General features: G+C 40.0%; 1 protein-coding gene across 1 annotated transcript; it reads right to left on the bottom strand.

Annotated features, from left to right (window-relative positions):
- Nucleotides 1-692: 692 nt before the first annotated feature.
- On the bottom strand, nucleotides 693-5,617 carry LOC136421756 (polycystin-2-like protein 2). Its single transcript, XM_066409272.1, has 10 exons — nucleotides 5,497-5,617; nucleotides 5,027-5,217; nucleotides 4,794-4,908; nucleotides 4,448-4,662; nucleotides 3,899-4,073; nucleotides 2,975-3,550; nucleotides 2,494-2,724; nucleotides 2,166-2,250; nucleotides 1,767-2,005; nucleotides 693-1,384 (listed from the first exon to the last, which is right to left on the bottom strand). The coding sequence occupies exons 1-10, from the start codon at nucleotides 5,603-5,605 to the stop codon at nucleotides 858-860; spliced, it is 2,463 nt and encodes an 820-aa protein (XP_066265369.1). The 5' UTR covers nucleotides 5,606-5,617; the 3' UTR covers nucleotides 693-857.
- Nucleotides 5,618-17,532: the final 11,915 nt, after the last annotated feature.

Consider the following 17,532-nt stretch of genomic DNA (forward strand, 5'->3'; position numbering starts at 1 on the left):
TTTTCCCGCCGCCATATTGTTAACCAGAATCCTGTTGTCAAGCAGACGACAAAGGTTTGTGAGGAACACTTTTTTGTCTAAATGCTGCGTGTGATAGTGGACTGAGGAAGATATTTTCCTCAAAGTTTGCTCCTAACACAACAAGGAACACATGGACATAGTAGTATTACCATTGCTACGGCATCCAGCTAACTTCCCATGAATAATGTAACGTTACACGTTGCCCGATGATGACGATGGGCCGACTTTGAGTGAAGTTCTACCGACTCAACACACGGGTTGTACTCGAACTGGCCTGATGTGTGCGGTACGGCCGTTTTTTCGTGTATTTTTTTTTACTTGGACACATCTATATCCATAGCACTCTCCTCAAGCCAAGGATGGAACGAATAGCTGCTGTATAAAATGTGATTAGCGGTAAGATATTCAAGACGAATCTTCTCTCCCGAATTAATGTGCCCCCCTGTCCGACAGCACCGTAATTGTGCGTGAGGCGGACGGTAGTTTCAAGTTGAAATATTATGGTGTCAGCACGACTAGAGACAAAATCTACCATATATATGATTAGTGCAAAGATAGTACATGATACTGACAGAATTATAGAAAAAAAGGATGGTTTATTGTTCTGCTAGATTGATTTCAGTCAAGCATTATCGGAAAAATCCCGAATTTATGTTACCCAACGTTACATGTATCTATTTAACAAACGTGGAGAAATTCAAGTTATTGCTGTGACCTAGTAAAATCACGGTTTGACTAGCTGTTTCATCACCAATGCTGTTCCTAATGTTCACCGATGCTGTTCTCTTAAATGTCATATCTACAAACAATTTAAGAGTTAATCACAATAGAGCTGATTACTTTATATCATCTCTTTTTTGCATGCCACGAAGCGCCATCTTTTGACGAAGTTTGCTCTGGACCAGGCGTCTGTTCTCCCTCTGTTGGCGCTCCAGTCGTTCCTCGTCGGCGGCATGTTGTTCCATAATCTCTTGAGCACACCGCACCATGGTCTGCTTCCCGTCATCTGGTTTTGTCTGTGTTTTCATCCTTCTCTCAGCCAGTTTTCTCTTCATCATGGCTTCAGCACGTCGTCTGCTCTCGTACTGTGCTTCTTCGTATCTGACTGTGTCTTCTTCGTGACCTTTAAGGAGATTTTCAACTTGTTCTTTGATATCGGATGTAGTTGACAGTGACATCTCATCTTTTCTTTGAGATGGCTCCGTAGAGAACTGTTGTTGGGTGATATCATGATCATGTATGGTTGTGGAAGGCCCATCCATTGTGCTGTACGCACAGAGTGAGCTGGTAACGTCTAAGGTTTCATCCAATGAGTCTTCAATCATTTGTAAGGTTGCATTAAGCTCGGTTTCTTTCACTTCACCTGAAAATGAAAATTTAAAAAAATCAAATACATCTAAAGAATAAATACAAAAGTTTATTGCTATGTTGACATCATATTCTGTTGGAAATAATTATTTTGTGTTGTTTCAAATTATCTTGCAATCCTAATGAGATTACGTGACCTAAGCTGTGACTCGAACGTTCCAAATCCACTATTAGCGTCACGTGCCCTTAATTTGCATAAAGTGACGTCACAAGAGATAACAGTGGATTCACTCATTCCTCGGCAGTCTCAACTTACACAGTTGAATGACGTTTTGGGGAAATGCACATCCCTTCATCGTGTTTCAAATCGAAGGTCTGAATTTGTTTCATAGTGATCTCTACCAACACAGATAAACTGTCACAGAGAGATTATTTACCTGTTGTCACATCTTCCGGTGGAGGGATGTGAATCCCGAACATTCCCTGGAAACTTTTCCAGATGTAGTCAGCCAGTTCTTGGTCATGGTCATGTGCAATATAGGCTCCAGTAGCAATGGCGTCACAGATGATGGTTACCAGAAAGTTGACGAGCAGTATAAAGATGAATACCATGAAGAAAGTGAAGAAGATCGGGCCGATATATCGGTTCGATTCTAAGATTTCCTCGGCAAAGAACCTGTAAAACATGACACTCAAGTCAAAAGGTTGCTGACAGCACGACATTTGGTTTTCATATGCTGCAGCAGTAAGTGTGTTCCTTGATGAACCATGACTACTAGAATCAGACAAATGAATGGCATTGGTGTCAATTTTGTAGAGGCAATGACGTGACATACCTTCCCAACAACATCTCAAATAAGGCAAAGTTGGTGTCCAAGACATTGGTATATGCTTTCATATGCGTCCCAAACACCAGCATCCCTGTGGACAAAAATAAAACATCTCACTTTTAGAAGGCTTTGATAATAACACAAGTACAAGGTAAAATACAAGGATTACATAACAGAGAGGGTAAGTCGATCATTTTGTAAACATCTATTTTGAAAATATATCAGAAACTCCATTGGTGTTAGGTCATCCTACCGTCTATGCAGATCAAGGCCATTTAGACATTGAAAAGGCTATATGCCTACTTAAGTGTTTTAAAGTGAAAAAAACTCTTACCTGAACAGCTGAAAGCCATGAAGGCTATAGCGCTTATGACTGAGAAGCCGATCAAGTCGCTCTTCATGGCACCTGGGAGGGCGATGAAACTGGCGATGGTCTTGCTGAAGCGGACAACTCGCAGTAACGTCAGTGTAGTGATGAACACTACAATGGCCAGCACGGTCTTAAAGGCTTCATCCCACCAGAAAGTTGAGCTTAAGTCAACAAAACGGTCTATTTCAAGTTTGCCTGCAAAATAGATGAGGCAAGGATGAATGATGGTAATTGATTCGTTACTGTAAAAGCCAGAAAGATCTGTGCATTAGGTGCGATTGGCAAACCACACATCCTAAACCCAGATTGTGATAAATGCTGTAGACAGGGTGTAATTGAAGATGCACAATTTTCGCAACATTGTCTTTTACATTACATTACATTACATTACATTACATTACCGGAAGACAACAGAAATTGATGCGAATATTATGAAACAATTCACCTTTTGCCTCGACCAATTTTGCCAGTGCTTCAGATGCAGAGTGGTACCTTATTCCGAAGATACAAATGGCTGCTGCTGATCCAATCATGCTCGTAAGAGCTAAGATGTTCCACATAGAACTGAAGAACTTCCTTCCCTCCTTCCTTATGGTGATCACTTCTTTGATGAGATGAACAACAAACAAAGACATGAAGATGATATAGGAAACCAACATGACGTAATCAGAGTCATTTTCGTACTGGAAAAGCCTGTGTGATGCAACAGTTGCAGATGTTGAAAGATGACCGACATCTTCCTGCTTTACGGTCAGTTTCAGGCTGCTGAACAGTTTTTGTGCCGGGTAGTATAGAGACAGTTCCAGAATCAAATAGTCTGTGTATTTGTCGATCCATTCGTTATCCTGAAGGTCGGAGAATGTTGTTATCACCAAATCTAGGAGAGTTGGCAGTTCCATGGAGTATTGTGAGGTGCAGCCTGAGTAGTGTGACATCATGCCGGTGACATTGAACTGCCAACATGCAGATGTACCAGTTGCAACCATCCATCCATTTTGAGAGTGCTCTGTTGCCATGTCATCTGTATAAAGTACAAATGGTGTTTAACGCATGAAACGCTAAATTCTTTCGAACACTTAACAGAACATAGGATATATCACAAGCTAATGCAATCTATACAGCCACAAATTAACCTACTTAAAATAATCCAAACTCGTAAAAGAACAGTTGACTTTCTACTGAGACAACAGAGGTTTGTTCGGTTATGTCGGTTTAGTTGGGATGTTATCGCACTTCATTACAAAATACATCCGATATTCAATATAACAATTAATGGATTTAACGTTGATTTTAAACAATAAAGCAAATGTACTCATTCTAACAATGGAAGTGATATGCAAGAGAATGGGCGAAAGGTCATGATTCCCACCTGCAGCCTTCCTGAACTGAGTAAGACGCGGCGGGCCGATTCTGAATGCTTCAGTATAACTTGGAAACTGTCGGTCCAGATACTTCATCTTCCACCCATTGTACCAGAACGACGGGTACAAAACAGGCAGGAGGATCTCCTCAGTCCATGTCCAGAACTCGTCAGCGGTGGTGATCTGGGACAAAACACAGAGTAAGACGTGTTTATTGTGGTGCTCGACTAAGAATGTGAACCAATAACATTAGCTTTAAGAACGATCCCGTTCATCATGGCAGCAAAGGGTTCAAATATAAGCTCTTGGTGGAAGGTACACTTACTAAGACAAAATATAAGTAAGAAAAAGGAATCACAAAATCCTCTGAGATTTTCCAAATAAACCACTAATTCATAAAATATGATACACAATTTATCATCAATTCATCAGAAAGAAATGATCAGTGACAATTTGTCCCCACATGTGACAAATCCAAATAATGCTCGTGCAATCAATCAATCAAGCGATAGATAGATAGATAGCAAATTAAAGATGGTGTGTCAAAAGTTGCTTACCGAATCGTGATCTTCTAGAAGCGTGTCGGACAACGTCTGCGATGCGTGGAAAGCAAACGGGTCTTTATCGTGATGGCTGATGAAGAACAGAATCACAACAAACAGAAACAGGAGAATGTAGTCTTTCATGACGGAGAAGAACTTCCGTCGTTGTTCGCTTTTTATTTTCATCCTTTCTTCAGAGACAGCACCGGGTGGATACACCTTCTGAGGGGCTGAAATTTTAAACGTCGTAAAAAGAACATTGATTAGAATACACGCAGCATACTGTTGGACATTCCCACTCACTAAGAACTGCATTAAAGACATTATAGTCTCTAAGAATTGTGAAGGAATTACGGTTTACCTTCATGATCATAAAGGTGCACATGGAGTTCATCTTTCTTGATATTGTACGTTTTCTGCTTGTCGGATGACCTCTGGTTACAAATCAAAGCAAATAGAGTCGCCAGAGCCAAAATCTGTTGGTATAAATATATCATTAATAGGTTGGTCATTAGCTGCATGATTCAAGCTTCTGACATGTAACTGAGCGACAGAAAGTGACCAAAGCGTGGCACAGAAACAGCTAGAGTTTACCTGGCCAGTTTCGGCGACCAGGCTTGACAACCCGAATGAAAAGAAGAAGGTCTTTAGCCAGGCTTCACTCTTCTCTCTACCCCAGTCCAGACTGTACAGGATCACAAAGAACGACGAGACGACGGACACCATCGCAACTAGAAACCACGCCACGTACGTCGACCAACGGGAGAGTCGATCTCTGAATAACCCTAAGGGGGTGGAAAAATAAGGTATAGTCTTGTATTTTTATCGACACCCTGTATCATGTGATCGACATTGCATGATCTTTATTGAGAGAAAAACAATAAAATGATACAATCATATGTAAGGCTTAGTTAAGCATTTCTAGACACCTGATATTCATATATGGCGAGTCGTAACATATCAAAATGGTGGCGTTTTTCTTGTTGTTCTGCATAAGACCTTCGTGATTTAATGTCAGGTACGTGTATACACAACTAAGACGGTACGTTGGTAAAATATCGTACCATATTTGGAGCTTCGCGTTATTCCCGGAGCCAATATTGGATCTGGTACCTCCACACGGAACAGTCTGGCCGGTACCAAGACCACAGGTAGCACCATGACAACAGTCATGACACTGACGTACAGCTCCTTGGTTACAAAAGACATGATGGTCATCAGACAAACATTCATGTAGTGGATTGTAGAGGGGGAGGATATAGACCACGGCAGTTCACACTAAGCCGCTAGGTGCAGCGGTGTTGTTGTTTACATAATCAGGTACTTTTTGGCTCACCGTAGGATTATCGGAAGGTTGGATTAGCACTAATTTCATGATTAACTATGCATTGAAATTGAATTGTATCAAGTGTGAGGTCGTCTTTACAAAGAGATTTACACACAGATTTACACAAGCTTGAGGGCAAGGCCATTTATGCAACTTTACGAGCATAGATTATTGCCAGTTATCATGGTTGTCCAGAGACTATTCGTGTTGCAACTCTGTAAAGATTATGTCATCAGATGGTGGTGAGGGGTGAAACAAGTTCCCTTACTTGTAGGGTGATCTGTACAAATCCTAAATCATACACGGTGTTCTTGGTCAGAAAGCCCTCCTCGCTCTTGTACCACATGGCGTTGGACAACATGATGCTGCTGAAGACTGCACAGCAGCAGGACAGACGTTCTGACTTAGTAAAACTGGACCCTGAAAATAAATTTGAAACAAACTCGGTAAAAATTGTCTGTTAGTAGGCACATCGTCGTAAAATAGTTTCTAGTTAGGTATTGTTACGTTACGTAAACTAAACTGAGCTTTGAAAAATATTTGATCTATGAAGATGACAGCAAAAACAGTATTTTCCACGTTTAATTCAAATTATAAAGATACCTTCAGGTGAAACAAATGGTGAAATCCACAAGTGTTGATCGTAGAACATTCCGTCCGTGTTCTCTCGGAACAGGCTTCTGAAGGATCCCAACTGTTCCCGGGTCGCCACATGTAGAACTTTCTGAACCCGGAAGTCGCCTCGGTCTTCAGACAGCCAATCGTAGCAGACAAACTGATAACTGCAAAAGACACAAACACGAATCGCAGGTGAAGTCTTTGGCTAAGACTCAAGTTAAGACCACACTATCATAGGCACAAACATAGACAGAACAAAAGGCAAGGTTTATTGAAACGTATTCACAAAATTATATATACACAACTATACACAATATGGCATGGGAAGAGCTTTAACTTCTTCACAAAATTGGGGGCTTGGTAAACTTAATTGGTTTGTACAAGAACAAAAACGACAATGGGCCTAATTGTTCATTCAAACAGACATTATCATTTACTGATTCGTTTATGACTGAAAGCCTACAGATACGTTAACATTTTAGAAAGCTTAATAAATCAATTTTATATAAAACCATCGATCACGAAAATAAGGTGTAAATTGTATGCATCTTACACATCCTCTGATTGCAGATCCTTCACAACGATGTCCCTCAGAAACCACGAAGCTTCATCAACACCGGTATTGTCGTGCCAGATATGCAGCAGTTCCAGATGTCCTAGTGACGTCTTTAATGGCATGATGACGTCATAAGTACCACCTCGTAGCAAAGACTGCAAAATACATGGAAGTGGAGTTCAAAGCAAGTGGAACGCATTTAATTAATCAAATGACGAGTTCACACAAGCCCGAAAACATATCACTCTTGTCGAAGATAATTAAGCAAGTGCCAAAGCCATGAAGAGTTGAACAATGTATCAAAGTTAAGTGGATCAGACTCACCTCTCCACCCGGGTTCATCATCTTGACCGTTGTTTTGTTTCTTGATCCAAATACTTGGAACCCGATTCGTGCCGAGGTGCCAGCACCCAACATGGAGCCGGTGGTGACGGTGATCTGATAGAGATATGGGGCCGGCATCCTGTCCGGAGGGAGGACGGACAGCAGTGGTAGCTGCTTCTTGCCGCCGGGGTTTGCTGAGTTTTCAGTCTTCTGTTCCTTGTACAAAAGCATAGGAATGTAAAACCACAAAAAGAAAGCTGAAGAAATTAAATATGGAACGTTGAGGTAGCCTGGAGTCAAGAATTGTTAGCTTTGGCCCACTACCAACGTCCCAACATTGGCGGGGTAGCGACATTGGGAGCGGACCAAAGCTAACAAGGCTGGACTCTAGGCTAACGTTCAGGTTGCGTACTACGAAAAACTACTCACTCGAAGACGCTGAAAGTCTACGTTGAGTATAATCATTAGTACGAAGTAGAGGGCCCATTCGATGATAACCGTGTAGAAAACAAGGTTGTTGTCCTTGAGGATGTTGGGATCTTTGAAGATGTTGTCAAAATCAATAGCATTTGGAAGAACGTGCAATGAGCCACCAATGACAGCCTTCGGCTTAGGGACGTTGCAGTTACATCTTATGGTGTTATCTGATAGATCCACGTCGACCTGATGTCAAAACAACATGAACAGAAGCTTACGGATACGTATTTTAAAAAAAAGCTGTGCTGTTTGAGTCTTACAGGTTTAAATTTAATGCAGGGGAAGCAGTAGACGTAGAAATATAATGCTGCCGTTTCGGTCGTCATAATCTTAAACTCGTAATCTTAAACTCTATCTGATATAATGCAATTGCATTTGCTGTGTTTAAAACATTTGTACACAAATCTTTCTTTCGGCCAGAAATCCGAAACTTACCCCACAGTCTGCGTCTTGCCACTTCTCCGATGTGTCATCCCAGTTAAGACAACTCACAGCTGATGCCTGAAGTACGTAATCTTTGGGCGAAGGTGCGGTTTGGAGATGGGTCTGAGATTCTTTGGAGGTTTGGGAGAAGAATGTAAGTAACCAAATTTTGTAACGGTTGTGTTGTATCAATCAGAATCTAAGCAAATTGTCATTCCAGGAAAAAAGGTCGTTAAGCTGACTGAAAATCAATAACATTGTATACTTAGTTGCTGTTACATAGGTATGGTGGCTGTGAAATCACCAGTCGGATACACGTATTACTATCGTATTGAAGATGTTGTGTTATACCGAATGGCAAGTATATGAAAGTTAAATGACATATTTGATAAGCTACCTGCTTTCTGTACCCCAACATAAAGTCTCCCCCGCCGTCTCTGGATATTTGGAGTAAACGTTTGCGAGCTATTCGTTCCTCGATGCCAAGCTAAAAATACATCTTCTTCCTTGACTATCATCATGTCGTCATAGATCTCCTCTGTTGGTGGAGAGTCGTAGCGGAAGAACAGCCGAAAGGCAGCGGCGTGATCCCACCACGACAACTGCATCACGACGATAACAGCATCAGTTGGTACGTCAAACGCATGGAAAGCCATCGTCGCGTTGCTGTTCTGTTTAACGGCGATGTCGCCCAGAGCAAACTCTGTCCCAACAAAACCACGTTCCTGAAGATCACGTTTTTGACGTCTTGGTTCTTCAATGGATCTAAATGCGATAGGATTCGAGATGTTCAGCTGAACAGAGCAGTTGTCAAAGCGTTGAGGTCCCCATGAAAACATATTCACGGGTGTGGTGACGTTTCCCCCAAACGTAGACGCGTTCCAGGAAAACAGGTTCCTCTCCATCACAATCATCTATAACAGAGAACAACAAAATTGTTGGATGTTAGTGCGGTAGACCGATAGAAATTATATAACTAAATTTTCAATGAATATGAAAAAAAAAAACTTTCCGCATCATCCCTGAATGATACAATTTATCTATTTGTATTCAAAGTTCTCCCATGATAGATTGTTTCTATATTTTTGACATCCATGTTATTACTGTTGAAATTGAATAAAGTGCATGAAGTGTAAACGAACACAATAGCATACAAAAGCAAATGAAACATCAGGACAGCAAAACCACTGACCTTAGCATCTGTACCCCCATCTAAAGCACAGTTTGTGGGAGATGCTGACACGTTAACGTGAACACCCTGTAGTGTCATTGCATCCTTTTTAGTAGACCTTGCTACTGTGACGATCACATCGTCATGTTCAAATATCTTTTCGTAGTCTTCGGTGCCTGGCAACATGTACAGAAGGCTGTCTGCCGTTCGTTCCAGAGTTTTCTCCAGAGATAGTCCGGCGTTACGAAGCTGTACGTTCAATGGAAATTTGCGAACGTTGGAACACTTTACAGTATCATGAGTAAATCTTGGTGACAGGGTGAATCTAATCAACCTTCCCATGTTTGGAAAAAGTACATTTATCCTATTGCTATCCCATACCTGGAGTAAGTACATCTATCCTTTGTCTACTGCAGAATTGCAATGTTCAGATATTCTTACACATTCTGGCAATTTCAAGGAATACGGACAACCTATGTGCAATATTATTTCTGATCTATGTTATTCAGGTAGCTAGAGCATTAGACGGAGAAACATTCAAGTGGACGATAATGGGTCCCCCTAGCACAATTCTTCATCATAGACGTGAGTTCGAACGGCGTGAAATAGCCAAAGAAAAAGGGTTACAGAGCATGCATTGTTTTAGAAGAGCTGGTATTTCTTCCCATTGGTTACACATTTTTGGGGCTCTCTCCGCGCGATAGGTGGCATTTTTGATAAATCAGACGATAGTTGGCACCGCCAAGTTACGAGTGCCTTCCTCGAGAAAATATTGACTGGTTTACTTCCCTCTGCCAATATCAATACCAACATTAGGATGACCCTAATACAAGGTGTGCAACTGACCTGCTGCTCAGACTTCCTTTGTTGATCTTCTATGTTCTTTAGCTGTTGTTTTGGAGAAACGTCCACCGAGTTGACATCTATTATGTCCATTTCAAATAGTGGCGATGAGGGCTCGAGAACGGTTGAGTTTCCTGTGGGCAGCATTTGAACTAGACTGGACACGGTGTGTGCTACGGCTGAAACAGCGAAAGAACATTAACCAATAACGGCCGCTTGTAAGGTTTGTTCTAAGACTAAAACAGTTCAGAATCATGATTAACATTGTTGCAAAGACCTCGTAGGGAGAGGTTGTGGATGGAGGGGGGAGGTTGGCACAAGATCGGTAACGTTTTCTAAGTTGCTTCATCGATGGTGGTATCATGTGTCAGTTATAACATAGCAAAATCACATGCTAATCACATTAATCAATAAAAGAGGTGAAGCATATACTTAACAAAGCACTCACTGCCAATAGTAAATGTTGTATATTATGAAAAGTTTACAAACATAATAATAGTCATTGGATGGTAAAGGTCTTATTACAAGAATATGATAATTATGCGTGTCGTTCTTCCAGTTTTGTATACCCTACCATTATTCAGTGTCTCCATTGTTGACACCGAGGAGCCTTGAGAGGATCTGATGAGTTCTGAAGACTTGCTCAGTAGATCTATGCCTGTCTCCTATTGATTAATATCAATACCGTTAGTCTAATATGATTCATGCAGAAATATTGCATGCCGTTATGAAGGAGTGTCTATCTGAAAATGAATCTGAATTCATGAAAAAGAATGTCTATCTGTATGTAAAATTACATTGAAAAAATTTCAAAAGAGGACGTTCCACTGTAATATCACTGGAAAATCAGCTAAGGGGCCATAACCGTACTCATTCCTGTTCGGTAACTCATACCCGTTTACCCTTGTACCAAATATCATAGAGACTCATCTGCAAACTTTTGAGTTATACTGTTCACACACAACAGACAGACTCGAAAACATAACCTTTCTTGCCATTCAATTAATTGAAGCTAATGTCTAATGTCTAAAGAAAGCTGTAACTCTATATCGTACCAGCTCGGGAGGAAATTCGCCCGAGGATGATTGTGACGTGTCGAGCTGGAGTAAGTTGTTAATCCCTGTAACAATCCCAACCACGTTTTCCAAGGACACCCCTTTGTTGTTGGATTGGCCCATTTGATCCTTGAGACGTTGTAGCTACATGAAACGGAGAAAAATAATTGTCATCGATAATTGAACGTACTGGCTTCATCAATTCGTTTCGAAAAAACGCTAAATGAACGAACAAATGAACAAGACTGTACAAGAACATATATGTCGTGTAGAGTACTTAGCCTCCTAAAATTTTTTGTAATAGAAGTTGCCTTACGCAGTATGTTGCAAAAAAAAAGCCAAATGACCAAGACTGTACATGAACATACAGGTACATACAGGTACATAGTGTCGTATAGAGTACTTAGCCATTTAGAATTGTTAAGTAATAGAAGTTGCCTTACGCAGTATACAATTGTTGTGGAATAGAGTTATTCTACCCTCAAACACCCCAACGGGGTCCGTTTTAATCCAGGTATATATTTTGATTTGAAATATTCCTTCCGTGCCTATTCCGTGGTTTTGTCAGTCTATTATAACCTTTCCTATTTCCTTACGCAGATTTTCACAATGCTGTTGAAATAATAGAAAAAAGTCTGCGTTGAGTCCGAGTGGGGTCCATTTGTATCACAGCAAAATGTGCTGTTTTCAAAAACATGAATTTTTCGGTCGTCCTCAATATATGCATTCTTGGAAGTATGATTACAAAAATGCCAAAAGGGACAAATTATCGGAAATAAAGTAAGTATCGTAAGTGTAAAACGTGGTACTTCTGATATCATTCAAACTTAAACATGTAAAGATATTCCTCTTAAAATGACGAAAAGATGTAATGAGAAGATACTAATGAGGAAAACATAATGGGGTCCGTTTGGACTCCGTTAGGTCACTTTAGTCGCAAAGAATGTTGGGGTGTTGGAGGGGTATTTTTTTCTGCATTTTGAAAAACCATTAAAAAAGGTAAACTTTCTTACCGCTTCGAGAGGACTTGGCGTCCTGCCAGGAGTGGACAAACCCTCTTCCGCATTGCCTAAAAGTAAAAGGGACAAAATGATAGCATATGGACTATTGAGTTATTACCTTCGCCAAGAAGGTTATGTTTCACCATACGATGGTATACAGTTCTAAAGAGAAAGGGTTAACAATGTAAAGAAAGTAGAAAACAACCTTTTAAAAGTGCTAAAACCCGAAATATTGACATACGGTAAAGCTGGTTGGCACCCCGCAGATTGACTTATACATATCAACATTAGTCTTAGAGTGCACCGAAGAGCGAGGCAGCTTTCCTTTGATAGTTTTTACTTCACACACACCGCTTAATGTTGTTGGTACTGTCGGTGCGTCAGTTGTAAGCTGAAGATCTGCGAAACGAGAAGTGACAATATTAGCATCACTGGTGCACACAAGATAAGTATGTTCATATCTTGACTCAAATACTATGTTTCAAACTAAGTCTTGACACTGAATTGTCGTTTAGTGTCATTTAGCGCAATGCCTAAACAACACAGTATTTTTCCTTCATTAGCAAACAACAATCACGTCTTGGTGCTATAATACTGATCTTTTAATGAAGAGAATTGAACAAGATAAAAGTCTATTAGCCTGACCTGTCGTAGCAGCCAATGATGTTAGCTCCACGTTTTCCATCCTAAATGTTACCAGTTTTGTTGTGGTATCTGTAACAAAAACATAATTAGTGTTTTTACAGAAACCATTGTACATGTGTATCACTATCATCTATCCAATCTATTCAACCATCTATCTCTCTAAAAAGACAGCGGTAAATTTACTTTCACCTTCTCTTTCTGGAAGAGTATTGAAGTCTTCGTGCCAAAACGTGTTGGTCCTAATCTTTAATTCCGGACCGGATGTCGTTTTCAGTGCGGTGCTTGTTGTACTCAGCAACTCTGTTGATGTTGACATAGACGGTGTTGTGTATTTAACCACAACTATTTTTTCAACTGAAAAGAAAACAAACAAAAACGACCTTATTGAAATGTGGCCTCGTTGTTGAAGAAATCACTGAGATCAAATAAAGGCTTTGACTTGACTTCATTAATTATGTTAGTAGATACACCTGGTATCATAAACTAGTATATCTAGCTATGCACTTTATATAATATAACATATATATTTCAGTTATTCAGTGGGTATTGTTAAAAGTGACGGGTATTTGCTCCCTTTGAATCCGAAAGGGGCCCTGCATCGGGAAATACAGAAATGATTTTTTTATTCAAGAAAATATCAAAGATGTACAGATAATAACAAAAATACATGGCGAACAATAAACTGCATAGAAAACCAGGACGGCTAGTTCAGTCTGATAAAGAAGATGACGTGTACCTTTCAACAAATCAAAGATACAACAAAGGACTGAACCAAGAATAACAAATTTAAATTGTAAATGTATTGAAATTATTTTCTAACATACCGGTGCTACCGAAGGTCACAGCTTCCACACTACGTCCATACATGCTGACAGCTTCAATCCGGATGATGTACTTCGTAGTTGGGAAGAGTTCTGTTATGTTGAAGTCCGTTGCGACAGGTGATATGCTGTAACGAAACCAACAATGATGTACGTTGTTAAAGGTTAAACATGCAGGTACAGAATACCTTATACAAAAGCAAACAAAACAATTGGATAACGTCTCTAACAGAGTCAGACGTTTCAGGCAGTATCCGCTGTCTTTTATCAGTGAATTGTGAATGAATTTTTTCCATCTATGATATCAGTACAAAAATGAGTGGATAGAAAATTACCCAATCAGTTAGGTACATACAATGTCATGTGATTTAAGATTACAATTAGTTGGTAACGTTATATCTGACTAACAGACGTAGAAGCTTTAAAAAAACTGTCATTATGTAGTTAAGTTGATAGTTAAAACAATGAACTTAACTACATAATGGCAGTTTTTTCTATTCATATAGTACAATGGCCGTTCCCATACCTGAAATGTTTCTTTTCTTGGCTCGTAACTTCGGTTACCGTGAGATCATAGGAGACAAAAGCTGCGGCAGGTGGCGTCCATACCACATACATCCAGGTGGAGGAAACATTCATAATTCTAAACTCAGTCGGTGGATCCGTACCTATACATCGCAAAATGGAAGTAATGTATCGATGGATAGTTTCACCAGGTTGGTAATTAACTGGGTATTAACGTAGAATGTCAATAACAATTATAACCTAAAGCTTTGGTAGTCCCTCTGATGGCTTCCTTAGTGCAATATTGACTGGTTCTACTTCAGCGAGGAGTATGATGTCGTGACAGCCATTATTGTCCTGAAGAGGATAAAAGGACTACCAAAAGCTTTGGAGGTAATTCTTTTTCGTTAGTGTGCAAAGAACCTTCATACCTGGATGTATGGAAGTTGAACGTGAGCCTTCCTACACACCAGATATGCTTGTATTGTAATTGTAATTATTATGATTGACATTTCCAAGTCACTGATGTAAGCTATATTTCGAGTCGTAAGATATAAAGATTTTGCCAAAGTATAACCATGCTTCATTGTTCAATCTTCATCTGCCTTTTGGTCAACAGACCAAATTTATAGACAACAAAAATAAATAGAACTTTAAACACATAAGCGTACCTGTGATACCCATAGAGTTAATAGTGTCGCTCCGCCCATACCGACTGATTGCCGTCAAGCTGATGATGTATTGAGTAGAAGGGCCAAGTCCTTGCAGCCAATAGTTCCCGATGTTACCAGGAAGGGTGACTGAACTGATAGATCGTCGTTTCCTCCGTTGCTCTGTGCTGCTGTAGGTGAGTTCGTATTCCGTCAGCTTAGCAACCGGTGGGATCCAGGACAGAGCCATGCTGTGGTACATAGTGTTGTCCACTAACAACTGCCTCGGAGGATCGGTTTCTGTCGTTTAAATGTAAAATGTGATATTGTACTTGAATCAAGGTAAAACAGCTATACTCAATCGAGTTAAAGCGTAAAGTTTTTTCAAGTATCTAGCAGTAGAGAAATGTAGCTTCGCTACGACCCTCATTACTACAGTCTTCTTGAAAAATGTGTTTGGTTCTTTTCGGTTACCAAATGGAATAATTTTATCAAGCGACAGATAGGTAATTTTAGGACCAGCAATCGCACATACCGCATATAGATATAGCATGAAATTACTAAAAACTATATCATACAGAACGTCAGACTGATACAAGATATTTCACCTGTTATGATGGTTACGCTTGCATGCACTCCCTCGACAAAGGGGCTGATGCATGTCACTGTCACCTCGTACTCTGTAGCAGGGGTCAGAGAAGTGAAGGTGGTCGAAGTCTCTGAGCCAAGCAGATACTGTGTGGAAACTGTGAGTGCGGTTTCCTTGTCCGTTAGCCACATCCTGTAGGCAACCACCAGGGCTCCAACAGGCTTTTGCCAATGGAAAATGGCCGAACTCTCGGTGACGTTGCTGAAGGTGAAGTTTGAAGGAGGTGGCAGGCCTGTAGTTGAAATGGTGGGTTATTATATTTTCACTTTGAGAAAAGTCGTTGCTGGTCACTGACATTTGTTTAAGATAAATTATGCAGGTGCTTTGGGATTTAAAAAATACACAGCATCAATATTCGTCAATTTTCGTTACTATCGGTAGTGCATTCAATAATAAAAGTTTCTGCATTACCTTAAAGAACAGCATTTTGACAAGCAACCAGTTAGATATGGATGGGTTTTAAACCTTGCAACTAGCCATGAAACATTTGGAAATGTTAGTCTATCATTTCTTCTACCTAACGCAATAGTATAATCACCAGTTGTACACTCTACGCTGGCGTTAGCGCTGTCATTCCACAGTCCAAAGGCGAGGACAGTGATGGAGTACTGCACTCCGCTGTACAAGCCAGACAGTGTAGCATTGGTGTCATTACGACTCCGGAATGACGTCATCAATGGGGGCTGGTAGAATCCTAAACAACAACAAAGTTGTGCTGTGTTAATAACGTATACATAAAAGAATATTATATTTCACAACAAGTAAGTATATCCAAATAAAACTTATATTACTTAAAAGCAAATGGAGGACACCAAACTACTCTACAGGAGAATATGAAGTGCATTATTATATGGCCTAGTCTGTCAAATTGTGTGTATGTATTTGTATATTATAGATGTGTTACATTTCATGTATGTCTTCATAGTAGACTTTATGTACGTCTTCCAGGGCCTCACTGAAAAGCAGTGCTATGCCAATGAGATGGGCCACAATGTTGGATAAAATCAAAATGAATAAAGAATTCTTAAGACAATATATATATATACCGTATATGATCTGTATATCGTCTGTGGTGGAATATCTTGCACATGTATATGATGTAATATGCATACCAAAATATTTGGGACAATATGTTATCTTCTTTTTATCAATGCAAAAGCAACACCATCAGTAAAAAAATAGTGTGAAAAACTAACCTGACTCAGGAATGTACATAACACTGTAACCCAAAATGTGTGCAACTGGCTTGGTCCAGCTGACCGAGATGGAAGTTGTTGTTGAAGACAAACATGAAAGATGCGACACGGAATCAAATCCTGTGGAGTGAAGCATTCAGAGACATTTTAGAGGCATCTCTGCATACGTAATTTCCGTGCATAAAATGTTATTGGGTGTGCATTTAAAAATGCCGATAACTTGTGTCAGTTTAAAATATATCGTTAGTTATGACCTGACTGATAAACAAAACGGAAATAGGTACATTTTGTCGAGACAACTGTATCCTATCTTTCATAAATGTATCCTTACCGTCACAGGCAAGCATGTCCATACTTAGGTCGTATCCAGTCGAACACGAGCAGTTGAAACTACCAATGGTGTTGGTACAGAACTGTCCGCAGCCCCCGTTTGCTGCCTCGCATTCATCAATATCTAACAGCAATGAAAGAAACTATGCTTTCATCTTAAACAATGCTTGTAATATATGTATTGCTAATGAAGAGACACAACATTACAGTTACTCGAGGAAATTTATCCAGTTGCTACATTGGCGTCTTACCTTCACCGGTGATAATGAAGAGAATATGTAATCAATATATTGATGAATTACCAGAGAGCATACTTACCATCACAAGCTAATCCATCCATATTCAGAATGTAGCCAGTATGACAAAAGCACTCAAAACTACCGACGGTGTTGTTGCAAATCTGTGCACAGCCGCCATCTGTGGTATCACATTCATCTATGTCTGTAAGTGAAAGTAAAATAACGAATTTCTGTTAAATTTTGAATAGTCACGATAGCAATATGTATACAG

This window comes from Branchiostoma lanceolatum, chromosome 16, assembly GCF_035083965.1.
Source record: "Branchiostoma lanceolatum isolate klBraLanc5 chromosome 16, klBraLanc5.hap2, whole genome shotgun sequence".
NCBI lineage: Eukaryota > Metazoa > Chordata > Leptocardii > Amphioxiformes > Branchiostomatidae > Branchiostoma > Branchiostoma lanceolatum.

Bases quoted from the DNA above. Each gene is read 5' to 3' on its own strand.
- LOC136421756 (XM_066409272.1), bottom strand. From the start codon at position 5,605: ATGACTGTTGTCATGGTGCTACCTGTGGTCTTGGTACCGGCCAGACTG. The intron at 5,218-5,496 runs GTACGATATTTT...CCACCCCCTTAG, and splicing joins AACGCGAAGCTCCAAATATG to GGTTATTCAGAGATCGACTC. The intron at 4,663-4,793 runs GTAAACCGTAAT...TTAAAATTTCAG, and splicing joins GCACCTTTATGATCATGAAG to CCCCTCAGAAGGTGTATCCA.